This window comes from Ptychodera flava, chromosome 4 (genome assembly GCF_041260155.1).
Source record: "Ptychodera flava strain L36383 chromosome 4, AS_Pfla_20210202, whole genome shotgun sequence".
Lineage (NCBI taxonomy): Eukaryota > Metazoa > Hemichordata > Enteropneusta > Ptychoderidae > Ptychodera > Ptychodera flava.
Window position 1 is genome coordinate 35523601 of NC_091931.1, and position 27445 is coordinate 35551045.

The 27445-nt window shown below is 38.4% G+C and overlaps 1 protein-coding gene across 5 annotated transcripts in view; it reads left to right on the forward strand.

Moving 5' to 3' along the window:
• LOC139131594 (uncharacterized) overlaps nucleotides 1-27445 on the forward strand; it is a 57763-nt gene continuing 30318 nt past the window's right edge. For 2 of the 5 annotated variants that reach the window (XM_070697703.1, XM_070697706.1), the window contains exons 1-36: nucleotides 1-123; nucleotides 1505-1589; nucleotides 1978-2160; nucleotides 2485-2502; nucleotides 4103-4202; nucleotides 4882-5002; nucleotides 5467-5603; nucleotides 6205-6454; nucleotides 6818-7235; nucleotides 7947-8202; nucleotides 8954-9136; nucleotides 9577-9762; nucleotides 10184-10342; nucleotides 10773-10958; nucleotides 11369-11430; nucleotides 12002-12205; nucleotides 12807-12967; nucleotides 13264-13632; nucleotides 15583-15612; nucleotides 15754-15898; nucleotides 16906-17083; nucleotides 17437-17494; nucleotides 18080-18158; nucleotides 18540-18567; nucleotides 18746-18801; nucleotides 19323-19379; nucleotides 20086-20163; nucleotides 20698-20838; nucleotides 22814-22843; nucleotides 23968-24052; nucleotides 24394-24495; nucleotides 24855-25039; nucleotides 25645-25765; nucleotides 26032-26138; nucleotides 26583-26780; nucleotides 27060-27173. In XM_070697703.1, the coding sequence (XP_070553804.1) occupies nucleotides 1579-1589; nucleotides 1978-2160; nucleotides 2485-2502; nucleotides 4103-4202; nucleotides 4882-5002; nucleotides 5467-5603; nucleotides 6205-6454; nucleotides 6818-7235; nucleotides 7947-8202; nucleotides 8954-9136; nucleotides 9577-9762; nucleotides 10184-10342; nucleotides 10773-10958; nucleotides 11369-11430; nucleotides 12002-12205; nucleotides 12807-12967; nucleotides 13264-13632; nucleotides 15583-15612; nucleotides 15754-15898; nucleotides 16906-17083; nucleotides 17437-17494; nucleotides 18080-18158; nucleotides 18540-18567; nucleotides 18746-18801; nucleotides 19323-19379; nucleotides 20086-20163; nucleotides 20698-20838; nucleotides 22814-22843; nucleotides 23968-24052; nucleotides 24394-24495; nucleotides 24855-25039; nucleotides 25645-25765; nucleotides 26032-26138; nucleotides 26583-26780; nucleotides 27060-27173 (4796 nt within the window). In that variant the 5' untranslated portion in view covers nucleotides 1-123; nucleotides 1505-1578. The remainder of the gene's footprint in view (nucleotides 124-1504; nucleotides 1590-1977; nucleotides 2161-2484; nucleotides 2503-4102; nucleotides 4203-4881; nucleotides 5003-5466; nucleotides 5604-6204; nucleotides 6455-6817; nucleotides 7236-7946; nucleotides 8203-8953; nucleotides 9137-9576; nucleotides 9763-10183; nucleotides 10343-10772; nucleotides 10959-11368; nucleotides 11431-12001; nucleotides 12206-12806; nucleotides 12968-13263; nucleotides 13633-15582; nucleotides 15613-15753; nucleotides 15899-16905; nucleotides 17084-17436; nucleotides 17495-18079; nucleotides 18159-18539; nucleotides 18568-18745; nucleotides 18802-19322; nucleotides 19380-20085; nucleotides 20164-20697; nucleotides 20839-22813; nucleotides 22844-23967; nucleotides 24053-24393; nucleotides 24496-24854; nucleotides 25040-25644; nucleotides 25766-26031; nucleotides 26139-26582; nucleotides 26781-27059; nucleotides 27174-27445) is intronic. The other 3 variants (XM_070697705.1, XM_070697707.1, XM_070697704.1) reach the window with 2 other exon arrangements.

Below are 27445 nucleotides of genomic sequence, written 5' to 3' on the forward strand. Positions count from 1 at the left end.
CGGCACGGCACCGGTAAACAAATGTCAAAATGGCGCTGCACATATGATATGGCTAGCAACGACAAAATCCAACTAAAAAAGGGCTCTTAAGAAATGTTTTGATGAAGCGCATATCCTGTACAGGTAAGGATGTGCAAACAATTGTCTGGTGTCAAAATTACTAACAGCAGCAACGTGTTTAAGCCAAGATGTCCCTGCCATGTCTGAACACTGGTTGTGGTCTGTTTGAGGGACGTGACTGTGATCTGACCACAGTCGCTGGTGAACCGACACACGACGGCCGCTGCATGGTATGTCTTTCTTTCCTAATGCATACCACACAGCGACCGGCGTGTATCGTACCACACGCGACTGTGGATATGACCATCGACTTTCTGGCATGCTGCAGTACAGTAGCTCGAGGTTTCTGACCTGGTGAACCGATACACACGGTGGCCGCCGCTGTGTGGCATGAATGTTAGAAGGGAAAAATCAACGTTTCCAATGCATACCACTCAGCGGCCATCGTGTATCGGTCACAAGCGACAGTGATCTGACCCACAACACTTGTAAAAACCTCGAGCTGCTGTACCGCAGCAAGTCAATGGTCAGATCGCCACAGTCCCAGGCAAGCCCTGCGTACAGGTCTGTGTGTTCCCGGCGTTATACGGCCACCACCACAGCCGTGCAACAGTCTATGGAGATAACTGGAGACTCTGCGGTCCGGATCTGGACCGCAACGAAAACACGGTCTGACGGTGGAGGCAGTATAACACTGGAACACACAGACCTGTACGCAGGGCTAAGTACCAGGCCTCCATCAAATATATATTGCCCTGGATCCATGGGCGGAACGTGGGCGGGCACTCGGAGCGCATCAAGCGCCAGAGTTTTAAAACAACCGTTCCGCATTTGGATCAAGGGCTACGGCAAATAGTGCACTACCTCCATGCTCTGAGTCCTTGCTGAAAAGTAATTATATTTATCTAACTGGTCGTTTCGGCCCCAAGTCATTTCGGCACCGCAACCCAAGACGTTTCGGCATCCCCGTTTCGATTTTTTTTTCAAACTGCCGTGTCGGCGCTTATTGCTATCGATAAACTTGTAGCACAGTTGCAGATTTGAAAATGATATGAAGCTTTTTCTTACGGTCTGTTACCATGTTCTCACAAAGATTAAAGCACGTACGTGAATATTATACAGTTGACACTATACTTTTTGGTACTTTGATTTGTAAAATAACGCTCCAGCACTAGTTCTCACAGGTATAGCCTTGAGCGGTGCCGAAATGTCTTGGGTCGCGGTGCCAAAACGACTTTGGGCCTGAAATTGGGAGGCCGAAACATCCTGGGCCGAAACGACTTGATGCCGAAATGTCTAGAACGTTTAACCGCTGAAAATGTGCGAGCTGTTGACCTGTTGATGGGCCCAAATACCGCAGTCATTTCAAAGTTGGCACACTGAAAGGGTGACACACAAGAAATTTGACGGTTTGTCTTATTCTTTATCCTCTATTCATTTCCAGCTTTTCATATTGCATGCTGAGTCACAGAACCTGGCCAGACTAGCGGTGAAGTCAATAAAATCATTTAAAAAAACATGGCAGACAGGTGGGTAATAATTGTTAGTTTTATTTACTCTTCATGAACATTGTAACCTTTGATGTTGTCTGTACAGTGCTTTCAATGTTGTACTTACAATGAAATTTATGTATGACATGCTTTGAGATTTTTTAAGCAATTAAGACTTACAATGTACTGTAGTTTTAAATTCAAATTCAAATTTTGAGAAGTCATCTGCAGATAACACTCATAAAATGGATTAATATGACAAGTGAACAAATATTGATTATATGGCGAAAAATGTTTTCAAAATGGCCATCCTCAAGTAAGATTGTTTTAATTGCTAAAGCTTACTGTAAAATATTTCCTGTCTAAAACTGATTAATGTCAATAAATGGAAGGTTAATCAAAGTTTTACATTACTTCAAACTGACAGAGATGTATTCCCTGCGGACAAGGCTGATAGAGCTCCATTCAGGTATGGATTCAGCCATAAGGATGAAATCGCCATCAGACGAGAAATTGAAGAGCTGAAAAAGAAATCACAAGAACAAATGAAAGCTGTCAAGGCAGAGAAGAAGCGAGAGAAGCTAAAAGTTGAGGAAGATGATACCATGGCGTAAGTATTAAAATATTTTTTTCAAAATCTCACCTACTTGCATTATAAAGGAGGAAGCTTTACCATGCAAGTTGATAGAATGATATCATTATTGTCCTTACACTTGTGGATTTCAAATGTTTCATTATTCATTGTTACAAAAAAGTTAACTACATGTACTTGACAGACAAAACTCCTGCATGCAACTTGTATCATGGTTTGTTTTCAACTTCACAACTTAAAAGCATTGCATTTTGCCATCATTATCCCATACACAGCTTGCAATTTATCCCTGCTTGCTTGCATTTTCTAATTCCCTTCTTTGCTTTGCTTTTTGTCTTTCAGCGATAAAGTTTTCAATGTGTAGGTATAGGTTCTGATATTACACATGTCCAAAACCGGTCATGTGTTGTTTTTAAAAATGTCCTTTGCTACTCAGACAAACTTTATTTTGTTGATTACTCTAACTTTATAGTCATAGTAAAGTGTGTCAGAGTAATTATCTATTGTTTACTAACGGCTTTATCCTGATTGAACTAACTAAGAACTTCTGTAAGAAGAATTTGCCTTGGTTTAAAAGTTTCAATTCTGTTTCTGACTTCCGATAGTTCAGACCAACAGATCAACATAGGAAACAGTGTAGCTGCAATAATTGAAGGGCCATGTGCTGTTTGGTTTTTTCTCAATGTTTACTATTGGGTGGATGCAACAATAGCAAGAAGCCAGCACAGGGCCCCATTATTACTGCAGCTAGAAAGACTATGGCTAAAAGCTTGACCCTTGATGGCATATTCTGCAATGAAAAGGAAAAGTATTTTGCCATAACTGCTACTTCAATTTTGTACACTTTCTTTGTCCACTATAGTTGAGTAGAGGGGTCATTATATACCAAGGCACTTTCTTCATTGATTTAATTGAGTCAGTAAGACATAAATAACACAAGATGAATTATCTTGCTGGTCATAATTCTGTCTGTATCATACAAACCTAATATATGTTAGGGTTACTGTATGGACTGCTCATGTGAATGGTTGCTATATATTATCAATCACAGGTTCTGGCATGCCCTTTTCTCCTACAAGAGATGAACTATATTTGGCAAATAACTTCAAATCCAAGATGCCACATTGTTATTTCCCATATGATATGATACATGGGAAAGTTTATTGATGATCCAGGGCTTACCAAAACCTTTGGTTGAAACTCTTTTACTGACATGCAAATAAATATATTAAAATGTGCAAAGTCTGTAACTTTGATGACCTGACTTGGTGTCTATATTTCTACATAGAGGAAAAGAGAGTCATTTTGTATGATCATGAATTTAAAATAGTCTGCTTCAATAAGTCAAAAAATTAAATTATATACTGCACTGAAAGCAGGTGATTGATTTTGCTGCCAAAATGATTGTAAGCTAAAGCTTACAGTTTTCACAATGTTTTTCACTGTAATAGTGCACAAACAATTCAGTGATATAGTCAGTAACATGCAATGCTATGACCTGGCGTTACAAAATTCAACTTCAAAAAATGAATGCTTTAGTATTACTATGAGTTGAGTCAAGGAAAAAAAAATGCATAAAGCACAAAAAAAAAGAGGACATGATACAGACTTTGTCGTTCTTTATTTAATGTCAGAAAATTTTTTCATTAAGTAGGTACATGTATGTAGGATCAAGGTATTGAGGATCAAGGTAACAGTGGTTTGACAGTGTGGGTGGTTAAGGGAAGAAATATATGTTGGTGTGTTACTATTATTGGATATGCTTATATGTATCTTAACCCTTTCACCACCATAATATTGGTGGTACAACCCTAGCATTTCTAATGGGGGCCATTGGATCCATTTATAATGGGGTGTTTGGAAGTACCATAAAACGGAGGGTGAAAGACTGTAATGGTACAATGAACATGTGTACGAAAGTTGCTAACACTTAATTCTGCATATTTCCCACCATATTTAGTAAATTAACACCACAATTTGGCAAGGAGAGAATGCCGTACAAGCGGAAAACACATCCAATATTTCATGAGCTAAGCTTTGATTTGGAGAAGAAGAAAAAGGTAAGAAAATACAAGATGTTTACAAGTGTGCTTTGCAACAAATGAATGTGATGTTTGACATCAAAATTACACAATCATAGAAACTAAAGTGACTTAGTGCTTTGTCATCTGCTAAAATCGTCAGACAGGAAATTAATTCTTTCCTTTCTTTCATGACTTTCAGTCATAATTTTCCACAGTAACAGTATATATTATCAAGCAGTGTGATACTCACAAAAGCTCTTATATTTTTTACTGTTTCTTTGTTATTTTGTTCGTATTTCTTTTAGTGTACTTTATTTACACATTCACTTGTGAAATGACATCAGCTGCTAAGATCATGATAACATTTATAAGGCTAGAAATGGTTGAGTGTCATACATGTAGGTTTCAACATTCTCAAACTGGTGCTTTTGAACTTAGTGAACAGACACCTTGACTGACTTTTCTTCAAAGTCACCTGATTCATGCACGTACATTTACATCCGTGAACATGCATACAGTCCATCATTTTCAAGAATGATAGAAGACACACATGTCTTGAAGTATGATAAAAAGATTGAAAACTTTCACAATCCTGCATGCAAGCTGTGCTGGAACTCCATTCTTTGCTGATAGTGCAGTTTAGATCTACTCATCTTTGAAATAGAGATGAAAGGGTCATGTTGCATGAAGTGTACTCTCTCTGTAATAATAATAGGAACTGGAGACTGCTCCGACCATGTCATCGTACAATGCTCTGGACAAATCAAATCTGCAGCAAGCATCCAGCAAAACCAAGAAACTACCATTCAGCAAAGCAGAATACATCACTCCTGAAGGTGAAATGTCACTGTTTACCCTCTTGTTTCAGTTAAATCGATACTTCGAACTGATCTGCATTCTGTGTGGAAAGAGAGCCACTCTCTATGATGTCACTAACTTGCGATGAGAAATGTTGTAGTACTTTTCTGCCATCATGTGGTATATGACTCATGTAAAACATGACGCTATGGTACATTTGAGTTTCACATCTGTCACATTGTTTTCTGTGGATGTTTGTTTTCTGGCAATGTACAGCCAGGAAATCAATGTAGTATTTGAGTCTTACATGTGATACAAGAACGCGTGCGTAATGGAATTGCAATGCATGTTGCCGTCAGTTCTTCTCATGTCTGATGTGTATTGATTCCTTTACAGATAAGTAAAGTTTCGGGCAAAACTGAAGAAAAACATTTGCCGTAATTAGTTATTGCTGAACCCAAAATTGAAATATTTTGTTCTTCTTTAATTGTTTATCATACAGCAATGCGAGTGCCGCGTGTCTCATCACTCGGAGTATTGCCAACCAGGAGCACCGCGGGGGTCAAAGGTCTCAATGTTGTCATGACTGGTGCTACAGTGATTAGCAAAGATGATGGTACCATTACAGCTATCAGTGAGGTGTGTACAGCCCTGAAGTGATACATTCTCTGAGCTTGTTGTACTGTGCATTGTACCATTGGTGTAGACCATTTACAAATTATTCCAGAGTGACAAATGTGAGAAATAAAGAACTAACAGAACTAACATAGCAGTACTATATACCACATCATCAATTTGAGAGTGATTACAGCTGACACCATTCTAATTATAAAATTGACAAATACTTGCGCTACTTGCGTAGAGCTCTATCATAGAATTTGCAAATAACTGATTCATACTATCACTGATACGATTCATCAGTAAAGTAAACAGTCGTATGTTGTTTGACCACTGAGACTCAGTAGTATCCACATCATACCAGTATACATTGTATGCCATTTAGTTCCTGTGTTACAGTACTTCAATGTCTTTTCTGTACAGAGTTACCACCGTTCAGTTATTTGTGAATAAAAGTTATAGAGAAAGAGCCAGTGGACTATCAGTATTGTTGATCCTTGATCACAGGTAGAATATACTGCCACTCTGCTAAAGAGATTGAGCTAACGTCAAAGCAGCCTTGTTTGTTCCAACCTTCCACAATGTCAACACAGTTGACTGCTAATTTTTGCCTTTCCTTCAGGCAAATGTCGCAAAGAAACCTGAAGATGATAGCACAAAAAGCAAAACCTCAGAAGGAGAGATCAAGAAGGACGACATTCCAGCCACAACAACACCAGCATCAACATCAACCATGAAAACCAAACCGGCAATTGTGGGAACCATCGGTACTCTGGCACCGGTCACATTTTCCACTAGGGCCAAGCCACCTCTGAGGCCACGGTCTGAGAAGATTGAAACCGTGCCAACGCCACCACCTCCAAAAAGCAGAGGTCAGTTATTCTTTATTGACTTTGTACTGTGACTGCATCACTTTCTGTATGTGTATCTCTACATATGATGCCTGTGTATGGTTTTATTGCCAATTGATGTAAGATGATGTCAGATTGGACATAGTTGTGGATATAGGTATATGGCATCCAAGTTTTTGCATCAACACCACTGTGTGATTTCGATTTAAGCATGATCATGTTTCTACCAGAATAGTTTCTCCTAATTTATGGGCCGTGAAGAAAGTTCAAATTCAAATGAAAATACTCAGCCTTCCAGTTTCATAACTAGGTGCATATAATGATTTACTGTAATAATGGTAGATGCAGTGACTCAACTGTTTGTCATCATTATTATCATTGCAGCCAGTTCTAGAGCCAGCAGTAAAGCAACAAAGAAGAAATTCAAGGCCACTGCAAGTGCCCGCAGCCAGCTTGTGAAAGCTAGGGTGTCTTCATCCAGAAGGAAAAGACGCAGCTCTGGGTCGGACTCAAGCAGTGAGGAAAGCAGCGATGATGAGGAAAACCGAAAGAGGTCACTCAGTCGGGTTGGATTTAGGGAAAGATCTGCCAGGTCAGCGGGGTCAGGAAGATCCGTCTCCTCCAATAAATCAGCAGCAGAACTGCTAGCAGAAGCCCAGGCAATTGCAAGTGGTGAGACTGGAGCAGCAGCCGGAAAAGATCAGGAAAATGCCAAGGAAGAAGGAGAACCAGTGCCACCTGTGCCATCAGAGAGATCCGTGGATGATATTATATCATCTCTGAAAGCTTCCAGAGAGGGAAAGTAAGCTGTCACATTAAACCATGATTTATTGATATCCCTTCAGATCAAATGTAAGGCACACACGCTTTCAAAAATTCATTTTTGCTTTGATTGTCCCAGGATTAAATATTTTACCTTTCCTCAAATGGGGCATGAAGAAACTTAACTTACAATTGCTCAGATAGTTTTTTCTCAATCAACCCTTCTACATTAATTTACCTATCTATAGGTTAATTTAAACAACAATATACCCCCTCACAGCCCATAATGGACAAAAGCAAACTCTGCACAATGTAATGTAGTTTGCAAAGTTTCGCTATTATTTTATAGTTTTGGCAATACCAGTGAAGTCTGATGTAGAAAAATATCTGGGACCACAATGCTGGATAATTTGATATATTATCAGTAATTCACTGGTATTGAACAAGCTGTAACATAAATCTCTATACATGTCAGTCACACTTCCCTCATAACATGCTGTCTTCTTTAATTGCATAGGACTATATTATTTCATTCACTGTGTTTGAGACTCACATTGTGCAATCAAAGATCATAGTACAACTTTACCTCTAACAACCATACTCTTGCTGAATCTTCAACATTGCCAGGGATTGGGTTCCATAGGAATGGGTGAAAAAGGATTAAGGTAGATGCTGTATTTAGCCGTGAATCATGAATATTCCGTAAACTTCATCCCATGTCACTAACGTTGATACACCTACTGCCTTCCAGGAGGGAAATGTCTGCTGCCGATATCAAGATACAAGAGATAATGCAGAGAGTGATGGTGAGAGCCAAGGCCGTGCTTGGTCATGATGTGGAAGAGGAGGAGATGCAAGATGAGGAAGATGAAGGAATCGGTGATGAAGACGGTGAACAGGTTCCTGGGTTACCAGATATCAGTGTTGCCCTTGAGCCGAGTGGTGAGGGTGAAGCCACTGATGATCAAGAGGCTACAGCTGATGGCACTCCAGGTGATCTTACTCTGGTGAGTTATTATAAGTGTTATGTTTCAGGAGTATATGCTTTAATCTATAGAGCTTACTTCATGAGCTGCATTGAATGAAATGAGTGTCACAGTGGTGGAGAAACCTTTGATAAATGCAAAGGACTGTAGGCATTCCCATAGTAAAGAATCATGCTTAACATGTCTTCGTTATTATGTGCTTCTTGTTTGCAGAAAGTTTAGAAAAGAAAATACTGGTAACTTGACTGCAGTACCATCATTAATTAAAGTGGGATTTTCTTTTTCTAACATATTTTACCTTTCACTGATATGCAGATCTCACAAAATCAATAAAAGCTAAGAACTTTTTCAAAGAGTTTTGCCTTTTTATAGCTCCTTAAATCCTAATATTGATCAGTAGAGAAAAACCTTCCTAACACATCGGCTCAAAATCAGAAACAGTCATGAGATGAACGTTCTTTTCTTTTCATTTTGAATTCTTCTCAATCTGTGAAATATTAAAGTTCAGAATGAAATATGGAATATTTGCATAAAAATAAAATGCTTACAAAGGTTACAAAAGACAATGTCACTTTTCACTGCCACTGTTAAAAGAATTGCACAACTATATTGGTTTCTCAGCCGTACCAGTATTTTGACCTTTATGGAGGGAAATGGGTAGAAAGATTAAATTTTAGTTCAACTTTTTGTGTGAATTCCTTTTCCTCGCAAATTTATGTGTCTTTCATCAGTTTGTTATCAAAACGTAAGTATTTTCTTTTTTGCACCATAGGATGCAACAGCCAGGGAAAGTGGAGAGATTGGTGACAGTGTAACTCCAGGTTTTGAAGAGAGAGCTGATGGTGAGAAGGCCGGTGAAGATGTTGCGGCCAAGCCCTCACAGGTTGAGTTTGCTGAGGCTATAGAGCATATACCTGACGAGGGCACTGTCCTTGATCTTGACCAAGCATGGCAGGTGTGTTGCAATTCTTTGCTTGAGATTCTAGATGGTGATGTCAGAATGAACTAATCACAATGCTTGTGTGAATAAATCAGCAAGTATGTTAATTCTTTCTTTATTAGCTATAAATTCTTCAAACCTTGAAAAGATTATGTACGTGTTAAATAAAAGAAATTTTCTAAACATTTTCTAACTCACAAAACAGACACAAAGCCATAACTCCTAGATATGCTAACCTGTGATACACCAGCCCCACAAGTTAGGGCCACTACACTCTTAATGTTACTGATGAAAATTTTGGAACATGAAAAGAAATCATTGTATAGGGTACTTCCATTGCATTTTCAGCTCAATTACTGTAAATTTAAAAATGAGAATGGTTAAGAAATGACCAGAAATGCAGCTACCATGAAAGCAGATACCATAATTTTTTTTCACCATAATTGCATCAACAGGATATCCTAATGCCACAAGACGTGTCTTATGAAGATATTGTTCATGTGGAGGGAGAGCCACATCCAATAGAGGAAAGAAAAGAAGTATCCAAGACTGATGTCATCATTGGATCCAGGATACCAGTCTTCAGCAGTTCAGTCTCTTTCCTGTCAACATGGGCTCCGAAAGAAAAGAAAACCTATGAGGTGAAGAATTGTATTCAAAGATAATAGTCTAAAACCTGGAATTTGAATGGACCACAGTACAAACAAAAGCATGAGCACAAACATGTATAGATATGAGTGCATTTCCGTTCGTGTTTGCACAGTGCGTTTGGTTGTACTGTAATCATTTGATTTTTGGGTGTACTGAGAGTGTAAAACACTGTGCATCCTTTTCATTCCAGAGTAGAATCATTGCTTGAGAGGTAGCTATATGTTGTTGTAGAGAAAGTGGGTTAGGATACTGAATATCATAATGCCAATATGCAAATATGTTGTGAGCACGTTCAATTTAAAAGAAATAATTATGATGGTTGCTTACTGTGTATAAGTGATGTAAGGCAAAAAACTCATATATACAGCAATAATTTAGTCTTTGTTTGGTTTTGCATTTTTGCTTTCAAAGACGGTAAAGGAAGAGCCCAGTGGTCTAGTGAGAACTCGCAGCATTCACCATTTCTGCACACACGCACCAGAGTTACCCCTACCAGGACATCTACAGGCAGTGACCAGGACTTTCCATGCACCAGCCAAGTATGGTCTCCAGCAGAAAACAGCAGAACAGGTAAGAACTTACACCTGCTGCGTTCAATGATAATTGTTTGACGTACATTGTTGCCTGTGTGTAAACATGGTATGATGTCAAAGTGATCATTGGTGTTTTGTGAATGTTTGACTTTTGCAGGGATATCTTTATAACCCTTACACGAATGAGTATGGCTTACATGTAAAAGCACACAGCTTCTCCAAGGAAAAGAATACTTTTTGCATTAGATGGACTTCTTGTGTGCATGGAAGCTGCTTTTGTCAGCCAATCAAAGCACTTTTCAATAGGTGTAAAATGCTATATAAAGAATTTTTCCCTCAGAATTAAATGTCAACGATAAATCTGTTGTATCACTGTGTATCACATGCAATCACAAATACAACACAACAGTAAACAATCAGTTACAGAATATTCAATACTTTTTCTTGACTGGCTTATTCTGATTCAGATCAGCCTGGGTAGAGAGAGCAATCAAAGCTATCATTCCCAGCTGTCAGAGTCACAGAGTATCCTGCAGAAACAGATGATGGAACGTGAAGACAGGGAACGCAGAATGTCAGCAGCTGCAAGGAGAATATTAGAGCTAGCATCCGATGATAGCTTAGATGTCTGGCAACAGAGAGCTGAGGAAGTGGTAAGAACTACAGATTTGTACAACTCTCTTACCTGAATATTCCTCTGCACTCTTCAAACTTTGTCTTTGAAAATTACAAGGTAAAAAATTTCATGTGGCCAAATGTTAAACAGTGCCCATCAATAGAAACACGCACCATACTCACATATAATGCCGTTTTTGTACTCCAGCCATGTACATTCAATTGAAATGGGAATTTACTAAACATTGAACAATATAAAGGATTCTTCAAATATACAAAATGACAAACGATGTGAAATAGGAGGAGTCAACATTTTGCTGCTGTAGCCATACTGGTACATGTTATTTCCACACCTGTCGTCAAGCATATACTGTATCAGTTGCAAAATGTGGATGTTTAAAGCAAATGTGATCTTTATATTAGATTATTCGTATACTTTTGCCAACAGTTTGGAGAGGAGGATGCTGGCGTTGATGGACAGAAGATGCCAATAAGAACTGACATATCTCGGTGAGAATTTCTCCACTTGGTCCTCGCATAGCAATGTCATCAGCCGTTGAATGTCCTGATTGTACAGTACTGTTTATCCCTTAATCAATTCCTGATAAATTAAATGTTTTGTGTAGATGCGGGTAATCCTGACAGTAGATTCATTGCAGGAAAATATGAGTGGTAGTTCCAGTGTCCTAAAGTAATCCTTACATGTATAAATACACTGTTAAAATGATACTGCCAAGTTTGAGTGGAATAACACATGACACTGCTTAATGTACTTAAATTGTTACAGGCTATGGAGGTGAAAAAAAAAATATGCCATTAATGTATTTAGACATGCGTATCTACTTGTTACATACACTCTAACATATATTGGCACAATATACAAGTTACAGTGTACAGTATAAATAAATTTCCATTGTCTTGATCAATTTTTTTACCCACAAGAAAATGTTGCAAATCTCACAAAGTCAAAAAGTTAAAAATCTTTAAAACACCTTGAGAAAGCAAAGCATCAAAGGATGTCAAAGTGTGTCAAAATAGCAGTGACACTTATATTTACTGTTACTGTCTGACATTCGTTTAGCCTCTACTGGACTCCAGCTCCTCCCAAGATGGATGTTCCACCAGCATATGTACAGAGTCATTTATTCCCTTCTTACCATGGCGCGGCTTTGGCACAGGAAAGTGAAAAAGCCACAACCATCGGAGAGGAGTCTGGGGAGAGTGAAGCAGAGCTGGCCAGCATGTACGATGAGGGTGAAGTGGAAGAAAGACAGCAGAGACACAGGTGAGTTTGTAGGTCAGTCCGTGTTTTCTTGAAACACCCCCTCTCACCCGAGGTTGTAGTATCAGTGTCCAACTGCACAGAGTATGCAATGGGTCAAATTATGTTATTGGAGTTTCAGGGTTAAGATGTGTGTGATAATCCAGGCATGATAAAGTTTTCTTGATTTTATTGTGCCACTTAGCCTCCAGACTTCCAATTAAGTCCTCTAGGCAGGACATGTACTGTACTTTGGGGGATATGAACATCACCACTTACATAATCTCAAGCTGTGGTCCAGCGCATTTATTTTCCTAGTACCGAACTTTGCACTGTGACCCCTGTGTCTAACTTGCTCAGACAATGGTTTCAAGTTTCATTGAAAAAAGTTTGAGCAAAAATGCAAGTCTTTCACTTTGGATGTGCATACAACTATAACCCTTTCACTCCCTTTCCCTGTACATGGCTACACCCATCCCATTGGCCATCAAAAGGAATGGTGAACTGGTGAATGAGGAATGAATCAAAGTCAGATTCGTGTTCAGATTCTATTTTTTATTATTGATTGAAGGAAGCAGAGTAGATACTCATCGGCATACTTGTATTTTTTATTTTCACAATCAAGAATTCTAACAAGACAACATGGTTCCCAGGAAGACCTTAGTCTCCTGCCCAAACCAAGGATAGTAAAACCCAAGTCAGCGGCATCAACAAGACCACTATCAGTGAGTTCCAAGACCACTACAGTTGCATCTGAAGAGGAGGCGTCCATCTCCAAGAAAAAAGGTGAGTGCTTACAGATTAATGTATAATTGACAGCACTGTCATACGCAGCGATATGATCTGGCTTTTGTTATAATTTTTTTCTCTCAGACCATTATCATTTTCTCTCCATAAAGTCATCTCATCAAGCTGAAAATTAATTCTGTAGTGTTTATTTCACGTTTGTGATATGTGAGTAACTTTAGACCAGCCATCCCAACTTACCTGTGTTGATTTGCGGTGACAGCAGTACTACTACTACTAACTTCTCAGGTTAGACTTATTGTCCAGCAATTTTTGTGATTTTCCCACCTTCCTAGGCAAACCTCTGCCAATCCGAGTCAAAGTTTCCGACATTGAACTTCCGGAGCAGTTGCCCGTGTCGATGGCAGCTGACAAGGTCTACAACAGTGTCAAGACCTGGGACGATGTCCCACAGTTCAAGGCATTCATTGAAGCACTGCCTGGTGGCGGCAAGTGCATCAAAATATCGAGGGGGAGTCTGGTCTTTGAAGTGGAGTGTGAGGACGAAAAGACAGCCGACGCCCTGTGGTCTGCTTATCGCAGCGGAAAATTGGAAACAGTTCTCAAGGAGATACTGCAGAAGAAGAGTGGTGCCACAAAACTTAGTCTGGACCTGTCCATTGGGTTGGAAGAATACAATCTTTTGAAAGAAGAATTGGCACAAGGTTTGTTGAACAATAGCCTTCAAATAGTGAACATTTTGGGTTCTGCAACTCTCCTGCATACATTCCAGTGGGACAAGGAACATGGAAATACCGAGGGAACATGGAAATTAATGCATGTAATCTGTCTCTTTCACCTCATTGCCTTTCATAGTAGGTTCAACCACCCTATTGAAGGCATTTTGGTGTACCTACAGTTCGCTTGGGATAAGCTTCAGTATCAGACATTTCTCGAGTGGATTTAGAAATATATGGCAATTGTTTCTTTTAATGCAGTTTTCACACCATTTTTACAAAACAGTCTTGATACATTTTCATCATATTAGTACTGTAATTCAGTTTCCTGCTGCAGATTATTTTCTGTTTCCAGGGCTCGACATAAGCGCTAGCCCACTAGCCCGAGGCTAGTAAATTTTCAAGAGGACTAGTAAAAATGTCTTCGGAGGTAGTCCTGCGGACTAGTGCAATTTTCAAGTTCGTAGTTGTCCAGGAAAGTTTATCGCTACAAAACTAATGGGACGCCGGGCCACTCCAAGCCTCGATCATTTTATATAAAAATAAACTAACTTTTACCCAAACAAATTGGACAGTGAAACAGTGAAGCAAACTTTATTGATCACCAACTTAAAATGAAACAGTTTACCTGCTGCGGAGAATCAAATTCTACTGTACATGCCAGTAACATGGCCCCGGGAAACATGGCTCAACGCTGAGCATCAAACGGTCTGCACGTCGTGTATTTTGGTTTGCTTGAAGCTCATCACTTTGCCTAAAAACATGAGCAACCCGAAAATTTTGTTCAAACACTGTATCCTTGCCTTTCAAAGAAGATTTTTCTCAAGATTTCTTCAGGGGCATTCCCAAACAACACCTCCGACAGTTCGTAGCCAGCTTGACCTGCTTTAGAATGCCTCCACCTGCTGACCTCCATATATAGTCAAGACCCCCTAGCTTGATTGAAGCTGATCTTAAAAAGAGCCATCTGGCTTGCCAAAACAGTGCTATGGCAAGTTGCTACTGCTTGTACAGGTGAGGGAATTCCTCACAGATAATAACTTGGTGCTAGCAACTTATTGTTTTGGCATTTTAGTGGAAAAGTGTAAATTATTGGGGCAATAATAGTGAAGTGAACCTTAAAACAGTAGTGAAAAAACAACATATCAAATGGGTGTATCAGACTGTTGTATCCAATCACTTCTGGGAGTCATTGGTTATTTTTGTGCTAATCACATTTTGTTACCAGTAACTGGCAAAAACTCATAAAAGACACAAGCACATGAAATGGTAAAATGCAACATTTTTACTATTAAAAACAAAATTTTTCACAAACCATTATTACAAATGAGAGGTCCTCCCCACAAGCTGGTCAATTTTAAAATGTGATATATGTCAAAAATATGAAGGCACTCCACAGGAACATTTGTGAATGGCTGTACGAATTTCAGTTCTGGAGAAACAAATCTGTCCCCACCATGAACAAACATGTTCTTTGCAAATTAATGGTGAACTACCTTAGGTATGAAGAATTTTCCAACAAATTCTGATTTTATTCTTGATGGTAATAGGCTATTTTCATGACCTCTCCTCCTACACAGGACATTTCATTCAGGTTATTTTTGTGGTTTATATATGATTCAAAGTTAAACATTTTGCAGTAAGCAAATGTGCTAGTCTCGCATGAAAGTTAGTTATTGGGTTTAAAAACCTTTGCGACAAAAAATATGAGAATGGTCATATACCGTACACCTCTTTACAACATGAGAGCAACATTTGGCTTTGCTTGAGCAGGACTAGTAGATTTCATTTAGGACTACCGGGGGGTACTAAAAATGAACTGCTACTAGTCCTTCGGGCTAGTGGATGATTTGACCTTGCGTCGAGCCCTGTGTTTCATATTTCACCAAGAGTATTCCTATAAAAATAATGATTATCTCTTTTTATTGGTCATTACAGAAGGAGTAGATGAGCTTGGAGGAATGCCAGGTAAGTCTGTTAGTTGGTGGACATTATTTCACAAGGAAATAATGATCTTTAACTTGACATGGCTCAATCTTTCCTTTGTTAACTTAGTGAAAGAACTTCAATGAACTGATGAACTGATTTTGCTTTTTGATCTTTTTGCAGAGTCACCAACTAGACCAGCCAGAACTAGTGTTGCTGAACTGAGACAGAAGTTTTCCAAGATGGCGACCATCCAGTCTCCTGACGACAAAGCAAAACCAAAAGAAATGCCTGACTCTGAAATCTTCCCAGCTGAAGTGCCTCTGAGGTGAGGATTGGACAATATATGAATGATGCGGCCAATGTGAACTAATCATGTTTTGTATTAAACCTTACACACTTCAAAGTCGCTTGGCCACTACAAATTTGCAGATATACATGAATATTAAAACAGCTGTGTCAGCTGAACTCTGCAGCTTTGATGGTGCACTTTTATGCATGACCCCAAGTGAAAATAAATGATTAGCTACTGTAAATATAGGGCACCAAATTCCTATGAAGTCTTGACATTTTCTGAATTTTTGCTGCATGGAAAATTAAAACCTTATCCGTGGGTAAACAAATCGATCTTTCTTTGTACCAAGAACAAATATCAAGGTAACCTAGAATCTCATTAGGAAGTCGTGCATACCTCCTTCACAATATCAGTGTCCATTAGCATGGTCTATTGTACCTCTGCAACAGTAAATTCACTGTATTTGACAAAAATTGGTGATACTGGTACATAATGGTTCTGCTCCTGGATTAAAAGGATATGCAATGTTTTACTAACCCAGTACACCTCAGAGATCATGTGATAGCAGTACAAACACCCATGGACAGTGAAGAAACGCATATGGAAATACATGTGTTTCCATAGATGTTTGTGCATTTGCTTTTATTTTACTGTGGTCTATATATATATATATATATATATATATATATATATATATATATATATATATATATATATATATATATATATATATATATATATATATATATATATATATATATATATATCTCCAAACATGTACACAGCCATTTTTTAACTACTTATTTATTTTCATTTACATTTTGCTGCATAAATTTTAGTGCTTGTCTTTTCTGCTGAAGACAAGTATGCAAAATGTAAATGTCACTCGGATTGCATTTTGACGAAGAAAGAATCCTTATAAATATTACTGTCTTACTGCATATACATGTGTTGCTCAGCATTGAATTTCCTCCTGTATTACATTTCAGGACGAGAGATTTACCAAATGACAATTGAGTCTTGTTTCTTTCCTTACCCAGGAGAGCCAAGTCTGCTCCAGATTTACTTGATGAAGAGGACTGGGATTTGACATTCCCTGGAGATTTCAACACTTACATGGAGGAGTTGGAAATTCAGAGAAGGTTGATCGAAGAAGCCAAGACTGGTAAAGTGAAGGAACCTTTCAAGAAGGCACCAGAGGATCCCACCAGGGAATTGGTAAGTACAATGAAATATGTGTCAAATTTGACTGAAATATCCAAATCCATTACAGAAAGTCATTGTTAAGATGACTAGAAGTCTGTAACATCCATGGTTTGTTTGAAGGTTTGTCCACTGTGATTCATTACCAGTTATCGGAATACAGCGTAAGGTACTTAATGCATAGCTTCCTTCAAGTATTCTTTAGTGAGTAATTTGAAGACCAAGCCAAAAACAAGGCCTCTGTACATTTTTGAGTCATATCACTCTTCAAGGCTGAAACTCTGTGAGAGTACACGTCTTGATTCTGTTTCCAAGTCTTGGAGAAAGGATGATTATTCAAACCAAATGTTTCATTTCATGATTACCAGGTGTCAAGTCTTTCAAGAAGTGTTGAACAACTTACTCCGATTGAAGAACCAAAGAAAGGTACCATGACTTGTCATTGTGTGCAATCTTTGATTTGATGTGCAATGCTGAAGCAGATTATTGAGTATTGTATCAAGATTGAAACATGCATCAGATAATGAATGTCTAAGAATGCAGTAGTGTTCAGCAATTGAAGTTTCATGGGCAATAAAAACACTGTTGTATTTCTTCTACAATTATGAATTAAGTTGGCTTACAGTAGTTTTGGAGTCTATTATAATAATAAAGTGCTTATTTCAACTGTCATGTTATCCTTCAAGATGGTATCAAACCATGTCTGTAGCTGCTATCATCACTGAAAAAATCATTTATACTGACACAATCTCAACAAGGTGACACAGAGCCAGCATGATCTCCAAGGCTCAAGAGAAAGAAATGAAAAGACTATTAATGTCTACCCCTGAGGGACAGATTGTAACATTATTGGAGACTCTGTATTGGGATTTTGACCATAGTGAGTTACTGTACAAAGCTTAGATTTGTTCATATCACCTTCTCAAGATATTGCCAAGAATGACTCCGAAGATCACATTCCAGGTGTAACATGTTTTGAGAATCAATTTCATGGAATGACGACTCTTTCAGTTTCAGTGGCAAGTCCAACACCAGCTGAGAAATCTAGAGAAGGTGGATTGAAGTATGTTATCCTGCCCAGCCAAATCAAGTAAGCTCTCTTTTGTCATGATTTTGAGATCCCAATCATCAAAACTTTCCACCAATGACTCACTTAAAAATCAATCAGAAACTAGTCATGTTTTGATATCCCAACCCTGCAGCCCCTGTTTCTAAGTAGTAATAGGTTTGCTGACATCAATCCTAAACAGCTGGATTAAAGTGGAATGGAGACCAGATTTGACATTGATGTATCACTTCATAACTATTCAACACCGGATGACACCCAATTTTTGTCGGTATCCCTGAAGGAGAATCATTTTGGTTTGTTCATATGAATGAATTTGTATTGTTGTAATAGTAAGGGTTGATCATGCTCAGATCTCCTTTGAAATGTGAGATTATCAATATTTATTTCTGATCACTTTTATAGAAAGAAGAAAAAGAAGCAGATAGACCCAGTAAGTAAGAAGATTTATCACATTTACAAAACTTCTGGAACAACAGAAAAAGGCAAATGAGTGAAGTGTAGCTGATATCTGATGTGAAAAACACAGTGGACTGTTTGAATGGTTGAATGTCAGAATCATTCAAACATAACGTCATACTTACTTTTGCCTCTTATATTAATTTTTACAGAAGCGACTGGAAGAAATTGATAAGTTCCTGAGAGAGAGACCGAGAGAAATAACGAGGTGAGATCTCACAACAATATTGAGAATTTATGTTGAATCACTACACTCCTGAAATATCAGATACACTTTATATATTGTTTTACATGTATACTCTTCCAAACAGACTGTGATTCAGACTGATCCAATTGCTGTGGAGTCAATCATCAACATTGCTAACAAATCATATACTCTATATCATATCTTTACAGTGACTATTGTTGATAAGGAAAATTTAAAAATCTAGTCCATTGTGTTATCAGTGTGCTGCTCATGCTATCCGTGCAGTGTAGTCATTAGATATAGCTTCAATGGTGTCTTACACAGTGTACTTGATAGTTACGTGATGATGTCAATGTTATGTTGCTTTGAACATACTGTAACTTGACTAACTTCATTTTACAAAAACCTTGTCGTGTACCTGCACTTTTTGCCAATACAATATATACTTACAAGACAGTAAGTGAAGTTTCAAAAGCATACCTTTTATGGATCATTATAAATGTTTAAAATGATGTAATGTCTCTTATTTTTTGTCATCCCAGGAGTGAATCTTTACCCAAGATCACTGTACCATTGGAAGAACAGTTGAAAGTTCCAAAGTGAGTAACAGCATATAACAGTAATCCCTCGGCAAAAGGGTGATATAGACAGCCATTTTCTGAACAACTGATGGACTTAAATGACTTGAAAGCTGTTGGATAGCAGGTTTTGTCCATAGTCCAGTCAGATGCAATACTGCATCCTCAAGGCTGTCTCACAAAATATCAATAGCATTGTAGAACTTCATCCCTTAATGATGAAGCATGTTCACGTTGTTGCAAATTTTCAGTTTCAAAGAAGTACATTTGGATGTTGTTGTGATGGCAACTGTCTCATGGCAATTCATCTCAGCCATCTTTTGCAACTGTGAATGCACTGTGCACTGTGAGTATTCCTGGCCGTGCCAGACCTGTCGCCTGCCTCCTGCCAAGTCAGTAAAAAGCAATGTTCAGCCAAAACCTGTATGTATTATCACCCACTTGGCATTTATGTCATCGCGGGTCAAAGTCAGAACATGTTGATATGCCTCATTGGTATATCCAGCTGGACCTTATTGTGACATATAAACTTTGCAGGATAAGGACACATCATCATCAAAGCTATCTATTGTAGTACTTGAATGCGAAACATACAGATTTTACCATATCAAATTGAGAATTTCTAAAATGAACAAAAAATCAGAGAAATATACACATTATCAGAAGGCCTTGTTTGCACAGTTGTATTCATACCAGTCACTACATCCTTGTCTGATTAACTCCGCAGATATGTACGACATGAAAGGAGATCGAGTCTCCCTAACTTTCTTGACTTTGACAAATTTGGAGAAGAGAGAAACCTAGAGTAAGTAATAAACTGTATACTAAATGAACGTACCAAGTGATATTTAATGTAAAACTCTCAACAAATATTGTTATGATATTATCATCAAGCATTACATGAAAATGTTGGCATGGTTTAAAGCGTCATTCAAAATGATCTTTCTGTATTATATTTTTATGTTCTTGACAAACTCAAAACATTTCTGTAGACTGAAGCTGGTTGATATTGACCCAAGAAAAGACATGCAATCGCTATCAAAATGCACTCAGAATAGAAAAAAGAATGAGTTTATACTCAACTACAGTAAAACCTGTCTAATCCAAACACCAAAGGGACTGAGAAAACTTTTCGGTTCACAGAGATGATTGGTTTACAGCGATTTCTTAAACATGGCATTCTATGTGGAAGGGACTAGAAAAGGTGTTCAGTATTGACAGGTTTCAGGTTGAGACAGGGTTCGGTTAAGACAGGTTTCACTGTATCTAAATATATTATCATGATGTAATTAGAGTTAATGCTTAAGTTGATTTCTTTTTTTTCCTTTTGTGCAATCAGAGAAGGTGAAGATGTTCGGGAATGGGTCCGTGATATCTGGGATGATTGGTTTGATGAGGTGTTTCCTCCTCCTAGCGAGCAGGAAAGCATATCACCTACTACTGACATACTGTCTATTCACGCTCCAACTCCAACAAAGAAGTGAGTATTGCCCTTCGAAACCTACACAACATGACAGAAAGTTACCCCTAGGATTTTTTCCAGCTTTGCCTGAAGACTGTGTGATGTAAACATTAGTGCGTGTGTTCGGACATTTGACACAGTACAGATGCAAAAAATCATACAGATTTGTCTTTCTTTTAATGCCGTAAGGCAATACAGGCTTAAAGGTCTGGTGAAATGCCCATGTTGCAAAATCACAGAAATACAGTTGATGGTCTACAAAACAGTTACATTCATTTCTTTTTTCGTTTAGCGCGCGTGATTATGAAATATGGCAAAAGAAAAATGCAATGTGGGCGTGTCCCCCGAGCCTCCCCAGTCGACTTTTTTCGACTTTCCGAAGTTTGCCCGACTCCGTATCTCATAACGGGAAGTAAAGTATTGCACACCTCCGTAAGCTCCCCACGGGGGGTAACTTCTAGGGTTTCCGCTTACATGATCAGGACAGTGTCCTCCTTCACTATGGGAAGACGTTGTTCTTTTGGTGGCTGTGACAGCGGCAAGAACATGAACGGCTCAACTGTAAACTTTTTCAGTGTTGAGTGTTTGAACCATAATGTGCTTGTCTCTTCTGGTTTGTACGATCTGCCACGGTCCCTCGGCTGAGCCTGCCTCGCTACTCGCTACACAGAAGGTTGGGACCGTAATGCAAATCAACTGCATGAACACCAACACTGAACGTTGTGACTGCCACTTATAAATGCACTAGTCTACAACACGGAACGTCGGGACCGCAATGCAAATCGACAGTAACTTAAAACGTAAATGGGACCGTGATTAAAATGCACTACAACTACAACACGGAAGGTTTGGACCGCGATGCAAATCAGCTGCATGAACAGCAACACTGAACGTTGAGACTACCATTAAAACGAACAACAACACGGAACGTAGAGATCGCGATACAAATCATGGAGGTAGAGTCCTCCCTGATACAAATCGACAGCAACACGGAACGCGTCGTTGGGACGGCGATTAAATTGAAGAACAACGGGGAATACCGGACCACGAGGACTGGACCGCGATGCAAATCGACCGCAACATGGAATTAAAATGCACAACACAGAACATCTAGACCGCAATGTAAATCAACTGCAACACCGAACCTTGTTGCCTCGATTAAAATGCGTATGTCTGCTATGTATAGCAAAAGTTTCAATTCTCGCGAGCGAGCGTTCCTATGCCTGCTGTACACTAGACAAAATGACGTCAAATTTATCGCGAGGGCTCGATTGCGTGTGTCAAGTTTCAATTCTCGCGAGAGCCATTTATGCATGCTGTACACTAGACTAAATGACGTCAAATCTCTCGCGAGACTTGGCTCGATTGCAAATATGTATGACGGAAAGAACGCAATAATACGGAAGTAGACACAGTTTTTGTGAATCGCCGAGAGAGAAGCGCAGATTAAACAAAAGACTAAAAAACCCACGTTTTTCTTTATTTTACCATATTTTTTAAACAAAAATCAGTTTCGCCACTGTGGCGAATTAGGATCGATTTTTTTCGCCACTTCGGATTTCGATTCGCATTGGCGAACGAACGTGGCGAATGGGCAGCACGAACACTGAGGCTGTTTTGTTAGCGGATACCGGGCAGAGATAAGGCGGCGTTGGACCGCTATTCGATGTAAATGAACACACCTGTGACGTCACAGATGGCCAACCATGATCCCCGCTGTGGGCGTGACCTGAGTGTCGCAAAATGACCCCATGAAAGCGTGCATAGAAATATCAAAAAAATTAACACTTGCGCGTACTTTTAGGTTGCAATTCTGTTGCGAGTGTAATAGTATTGACCCCTGGAAGATATTCAGTCACACGAACCGGACCATTTCACCAGACCTTTAAATTCAATGCATATGCTGGACCAGAAATCTAGTATTTTGAATAAACTATCTGCTGAATTGTGTTATTTTTATGATAAGTTAGTACTATGTGTGCTTGTCTTTCAGGGTGCTTAGTTCTGATTCAGAAGACAAAAGGTTAATTAATTAATTGATTAAGATATGATTTTAATATTCACTGACCACTGCCTTCATTGTTGTGCTCGTCAATGCATTCATAAGAAACTAATCACCATAACTAGTCATGTTTGTTTGTTTTTTTTCACATTTTCAGCGTGTCAATGTATTTCACCAACTTTTAACAATTACCTGCTTTGGAATGCTTGATTTCTTTTTATAAAAAAAAATAAACAGAGGTTTTACAGTGTTTTTAAATCTTGTTTGATCAGTAAAGTAAACTGAATTGAACAGTAATAATAATTGCTTTACAATGTAAGTCAAAAATGAAAAAATGCTTGCAAATTTTCCAGTGAAAAGATGGCATTCAACTCGGCAGATGTCTGAGTTGTCCACATTTTCTCAACAATTCTGTGTTTCAAAGTGTTGCAATGCAGGTATCAGGATGCTTTCCATCAGCAGGATATTTACATGTACCATTCACCAGTTGCTAGGGTTGGGGATAGTTTGAAGATGAATGTTCTATGGGTTAATATAGATGCCAAGGGGAAGCTGTTCTTGAACTGTAATGTATCAAACTAAAGCAACCAGCTTTGGTTCAAAATTGACTTCCTTGACGAGGTGCTCGCAAATTCCATTCAAACCATTTCATGAATTTCATGTTGAAAAGCTGGATCAAAAGGCTGGCCATCTTCATTCAGGCACTGTGTTGAGGTGATGCCATTGCTGTGTTCATCCATGCCATTGATGTGATGGTACATGTATTTGCATATCATAAGAATGTATGTGTCATTCAACGGTGTCCTGTGTACTGAGACTGCTCACCCAACTACCATAAAGGACAAAAACAGGCTTTGGGGAAGTGTATTGGTTCACAAGACTTTGCTCTGTCATCTCTTTTATCTGAAATTCAGCCATTAAACCTTTCACCACGGTGACCATGGTTTGGCCAAAACGCATTGTTATAAATGGTGATTGTGGACCTATTTACAAGGCACTGGGGTGAACAGGTTAAACTTTGGTTGTTTGTACTGAGATGTCATAACACTGTGTGTGTGTGTGTGTGTGTGTGTGTCATGAGAAGTCATCATCTTCTTAACAGTGGTGTCGCAGTGGGTAAACATGGTTTGTGTCTTTCATTGCAGGAGAGCATCCATAACCAGCTCTGTGATATCAGAGCACGTTGATACCATTGATCCATTGCCTGAAGTACAAGATGAATTCATTGAGGTATGATGAACATAAGTTAGTGCACACAAGCATTTGAGCCATAGATTTCGAATCAATATGAAATTGAGTCCAGTTCATGAAAACATAAAGTACATCAACAAGCCCTATTTGAGCCCTTGGTACTTAAGGGCAGTCAACTCAGATGTTGGTGAATACATAACAAAGGACGATCGAAAAGATGCATTTCTATACTAATCAACCATCTTTTTTAAATTAGGTTTCAAGAACACTGTACATGTAAAACAACATCAAGTTTCAAATTCTTTCACTAACACCTTACCATTCTTCCTTTCAGCTGTTAATGACTGAGCTATTTATTGGATGTTTTTTGCTTATTTTAGGATTATGAAGATGAAATAATAAGACTGAGTGAGTCCATTGAAATGGCTGGTGATAAACCATCTCCATTTGATCTTTGTAGAAGAGGTGCCTTGTACAGAAAGGTTAGTGGGCTAATATTAGATTTAAAAAATCTTGGTAGAGCAGTCATTCAGATTTAATAGGCAGGAGGGTATGAGATCACATGAATCAACAGATCAGGGATAAAAACATGTAGTTTAAATTACTACATGCAATTTAAACCTTCCTTGTAGTAAATTTTGTTCATTGAGGGTAAATAAATTCATCTTCCTACAGTAATTTTATCATTCCAATACACCCTTCATATTTGGTATGATGGGACACCTTATGACGACGATGTGTGCCTAAAAAGTGAAATTCTCAGATCTTTTCTGAGTTTCTGTTTGTGAATCCTGCTGGCCAACAAAGTTTACAGTAAATGAATAAATACACATTCTTTCAGATTGGCAATTTGAAAGGAGCTTGGGAAGACCTTGACAGTGCCATTGAACTTGAACCTCAGCTGCTGGATGCCTATTGGCACAGACATCTCCTCTTCCTATTGAAGAACAACAAGCGGAAAGCCTTGGATGATCTGAATGTTGTGTTGAAACTCAACAAACAGCATGCCGGTGCCTATAGGTCCAGGTACAGAGCAAAACTTTGTTTGATTTTTGAAGATGTTTCAATAATCACATTTCTGTACTGAATGTGTTTCCAGTGATGTACTGGTTGCCTGCCATGTGCTACCAGGTTTGCAATGGATAATCTCTACTTTGTGTGGACTTGAACCAGGGTCTGTGCTCTCCTGGAAAGTCCTTGAATTTTAAAGCCTCCTGGAAAGTCCCGGAAAAGTCCGTCAAAATAAAACTAAGTCCTGGAAAATTTACTACCATCCACAATCTAAAAAAAGGCAAGATGATCAGTCGGAATTTTGATGACTTTGAGTGTACGCACTAACACTGTCATACACTGATGTCATTGACAGCATTCAGTACATATACTTACCTAGTGTGATGATTTTTTTGAAGTACATGTACATCATGCTGAATTAGAGGTTTGATTTATTCTATTATTTATTCATGCATACTGAAAGACAATATTATGATTGTCAGAAAATGTTTGAATTAATATACATTTCTTTTACAAGGTTACAATGTATTATATAGACAGACAAATCGATGTCAATCAAATAGTCTATTTCGTATTTTGTGTTATCATCTTTAAACGTATGTTCTTTTTCATATTTTCAGAGCTGAAATCTTCCGCCAACAAGGAAACATCACCATGGCCATTGTGAACTACACCCAGGCTATCAAACTCCTCCCTGATGACTATGAAGCTTACTATGCAAGAGCTGAAATGTATGAAAAGGTAAAACTACAGAAAAAACAATCTTATCTTGAGTATCACTAATGACAGATACAGTCCAGATACATACTGCCACTCCAACTTGATCTATCTCATGTGAGATAGCCATGCAGCTCAGAGCCAACTTATATTCACCAATTGAAAATTAATCAAGCTTTATTTCTCAGTTTCCTGATAATGAACATATTTGATACTATGTTTGTTTTTCTATTCATTGTCACACCTGGTTTATAGTTTTGATTGATTTTTGTTTTTTTCTTATCCATCAGAGAGGTGAAATCTTACTTGCTTTGGAGGATTACCGGGATGCAACCAAACTAATGCCAAGTAAGACGGAAGCCATTTTCAAGCATGGTCTCTACCAATTCAATAATCAGTAAGTCCGATATTCGAACTTCAGGAGATGTTGTGTGTCAGGTTGTTCCTGTGATTAAGTGAACTGTGGGATGTCCTGCAACAAAACGGGGAAAAAATCAGAGGAGGTTATACTATAGTCTACCATTGGAATCTTAGCTCCAAGACCCCACATACGCAGTGACTGACATGGTGTTGCTCTGTTGCCGGGAAAATTTGACCAAAATTTTGCTACCATCCTGTGGTGACCATCTTTTGTCAGTTTCCAACGTTTTATTTCAAAACATAGTAGTTTATAAAGAGTGTGACTGCGTTAAAACTGTATGCATTACAGAAGAAGTGCTTAAAAATGTTGGCACGAAAGTCTTAAGCAAATATTGAATTATTTGATGATAGGAAAGTTTTGTAAATTCTTTCCTGAACATTGCTTCTTTCCTACGCATCATTTGTTAACTTTTGTTGATAGAAACTGGATGGCAACCATCAAGGATTTCTCAGAGATGTTGGTGCAAGAACCTAATAATGCCTTAGCTAGGACTTACCGTGGGAGAGCCTATGCTAAACAAGGCCTGTACACCAATGCCATTGAAGATCTGTCTATCGCTATCCATCTGGATCCACACAATTCTGTGGCATTCTATCACAGAGGTTGTCTGCTACGAAGGTATGTACTGAAGGACAGTGCATCTTACAAGAAATAACCCACTCCAAATTCCATCTTTAGTTGTGCCATATCACCGGAAAGAAAAGTAAAAAATCATCATCTATAATAACAATAAGTTTTGTTTAACACATTATAATCCCATTAAGTTTCTCATTGTAACTCTGTCTTCATTTGCAGAAAGGTATTTGAGTGTATGATTATTTGAACATGTGTGAGATTGCTAAATTTATTGAAATTATGAGATTACTGAATGTTGTGATTTTGCTGTGTAATTCACAGGGCACACCCCAAGAAGGCCTTGCAAGATTTCAGTGTATCCATCCTGCTGGATGACAGTCAGGAAAATGTACTGGCATACCTCCATAGAGGAATACTCTACATGGATATGGAAAGGTAAAAGTTTTCAAAGTGTGTTCTGAAACTTTCATTCACTTCTTCAAGAGCATAACAGTTTAGAGGAAGTTGTAAACTAATGATTATTCAAGAAGAAAACATTCGATATCTAGGACAGGAAAAAAATAAAATCCATCATTCTAGTTGAAAGGAAAAGTATGTAAACTCTGTATCACTTGAACAAATAATTGTAGTGAAAGTCCAAGCTTTTTGAACAAAACTGTTTTTCAAGTAGGTTGTACCACAACCTGGTCACCCCATTTCTTTTTAAA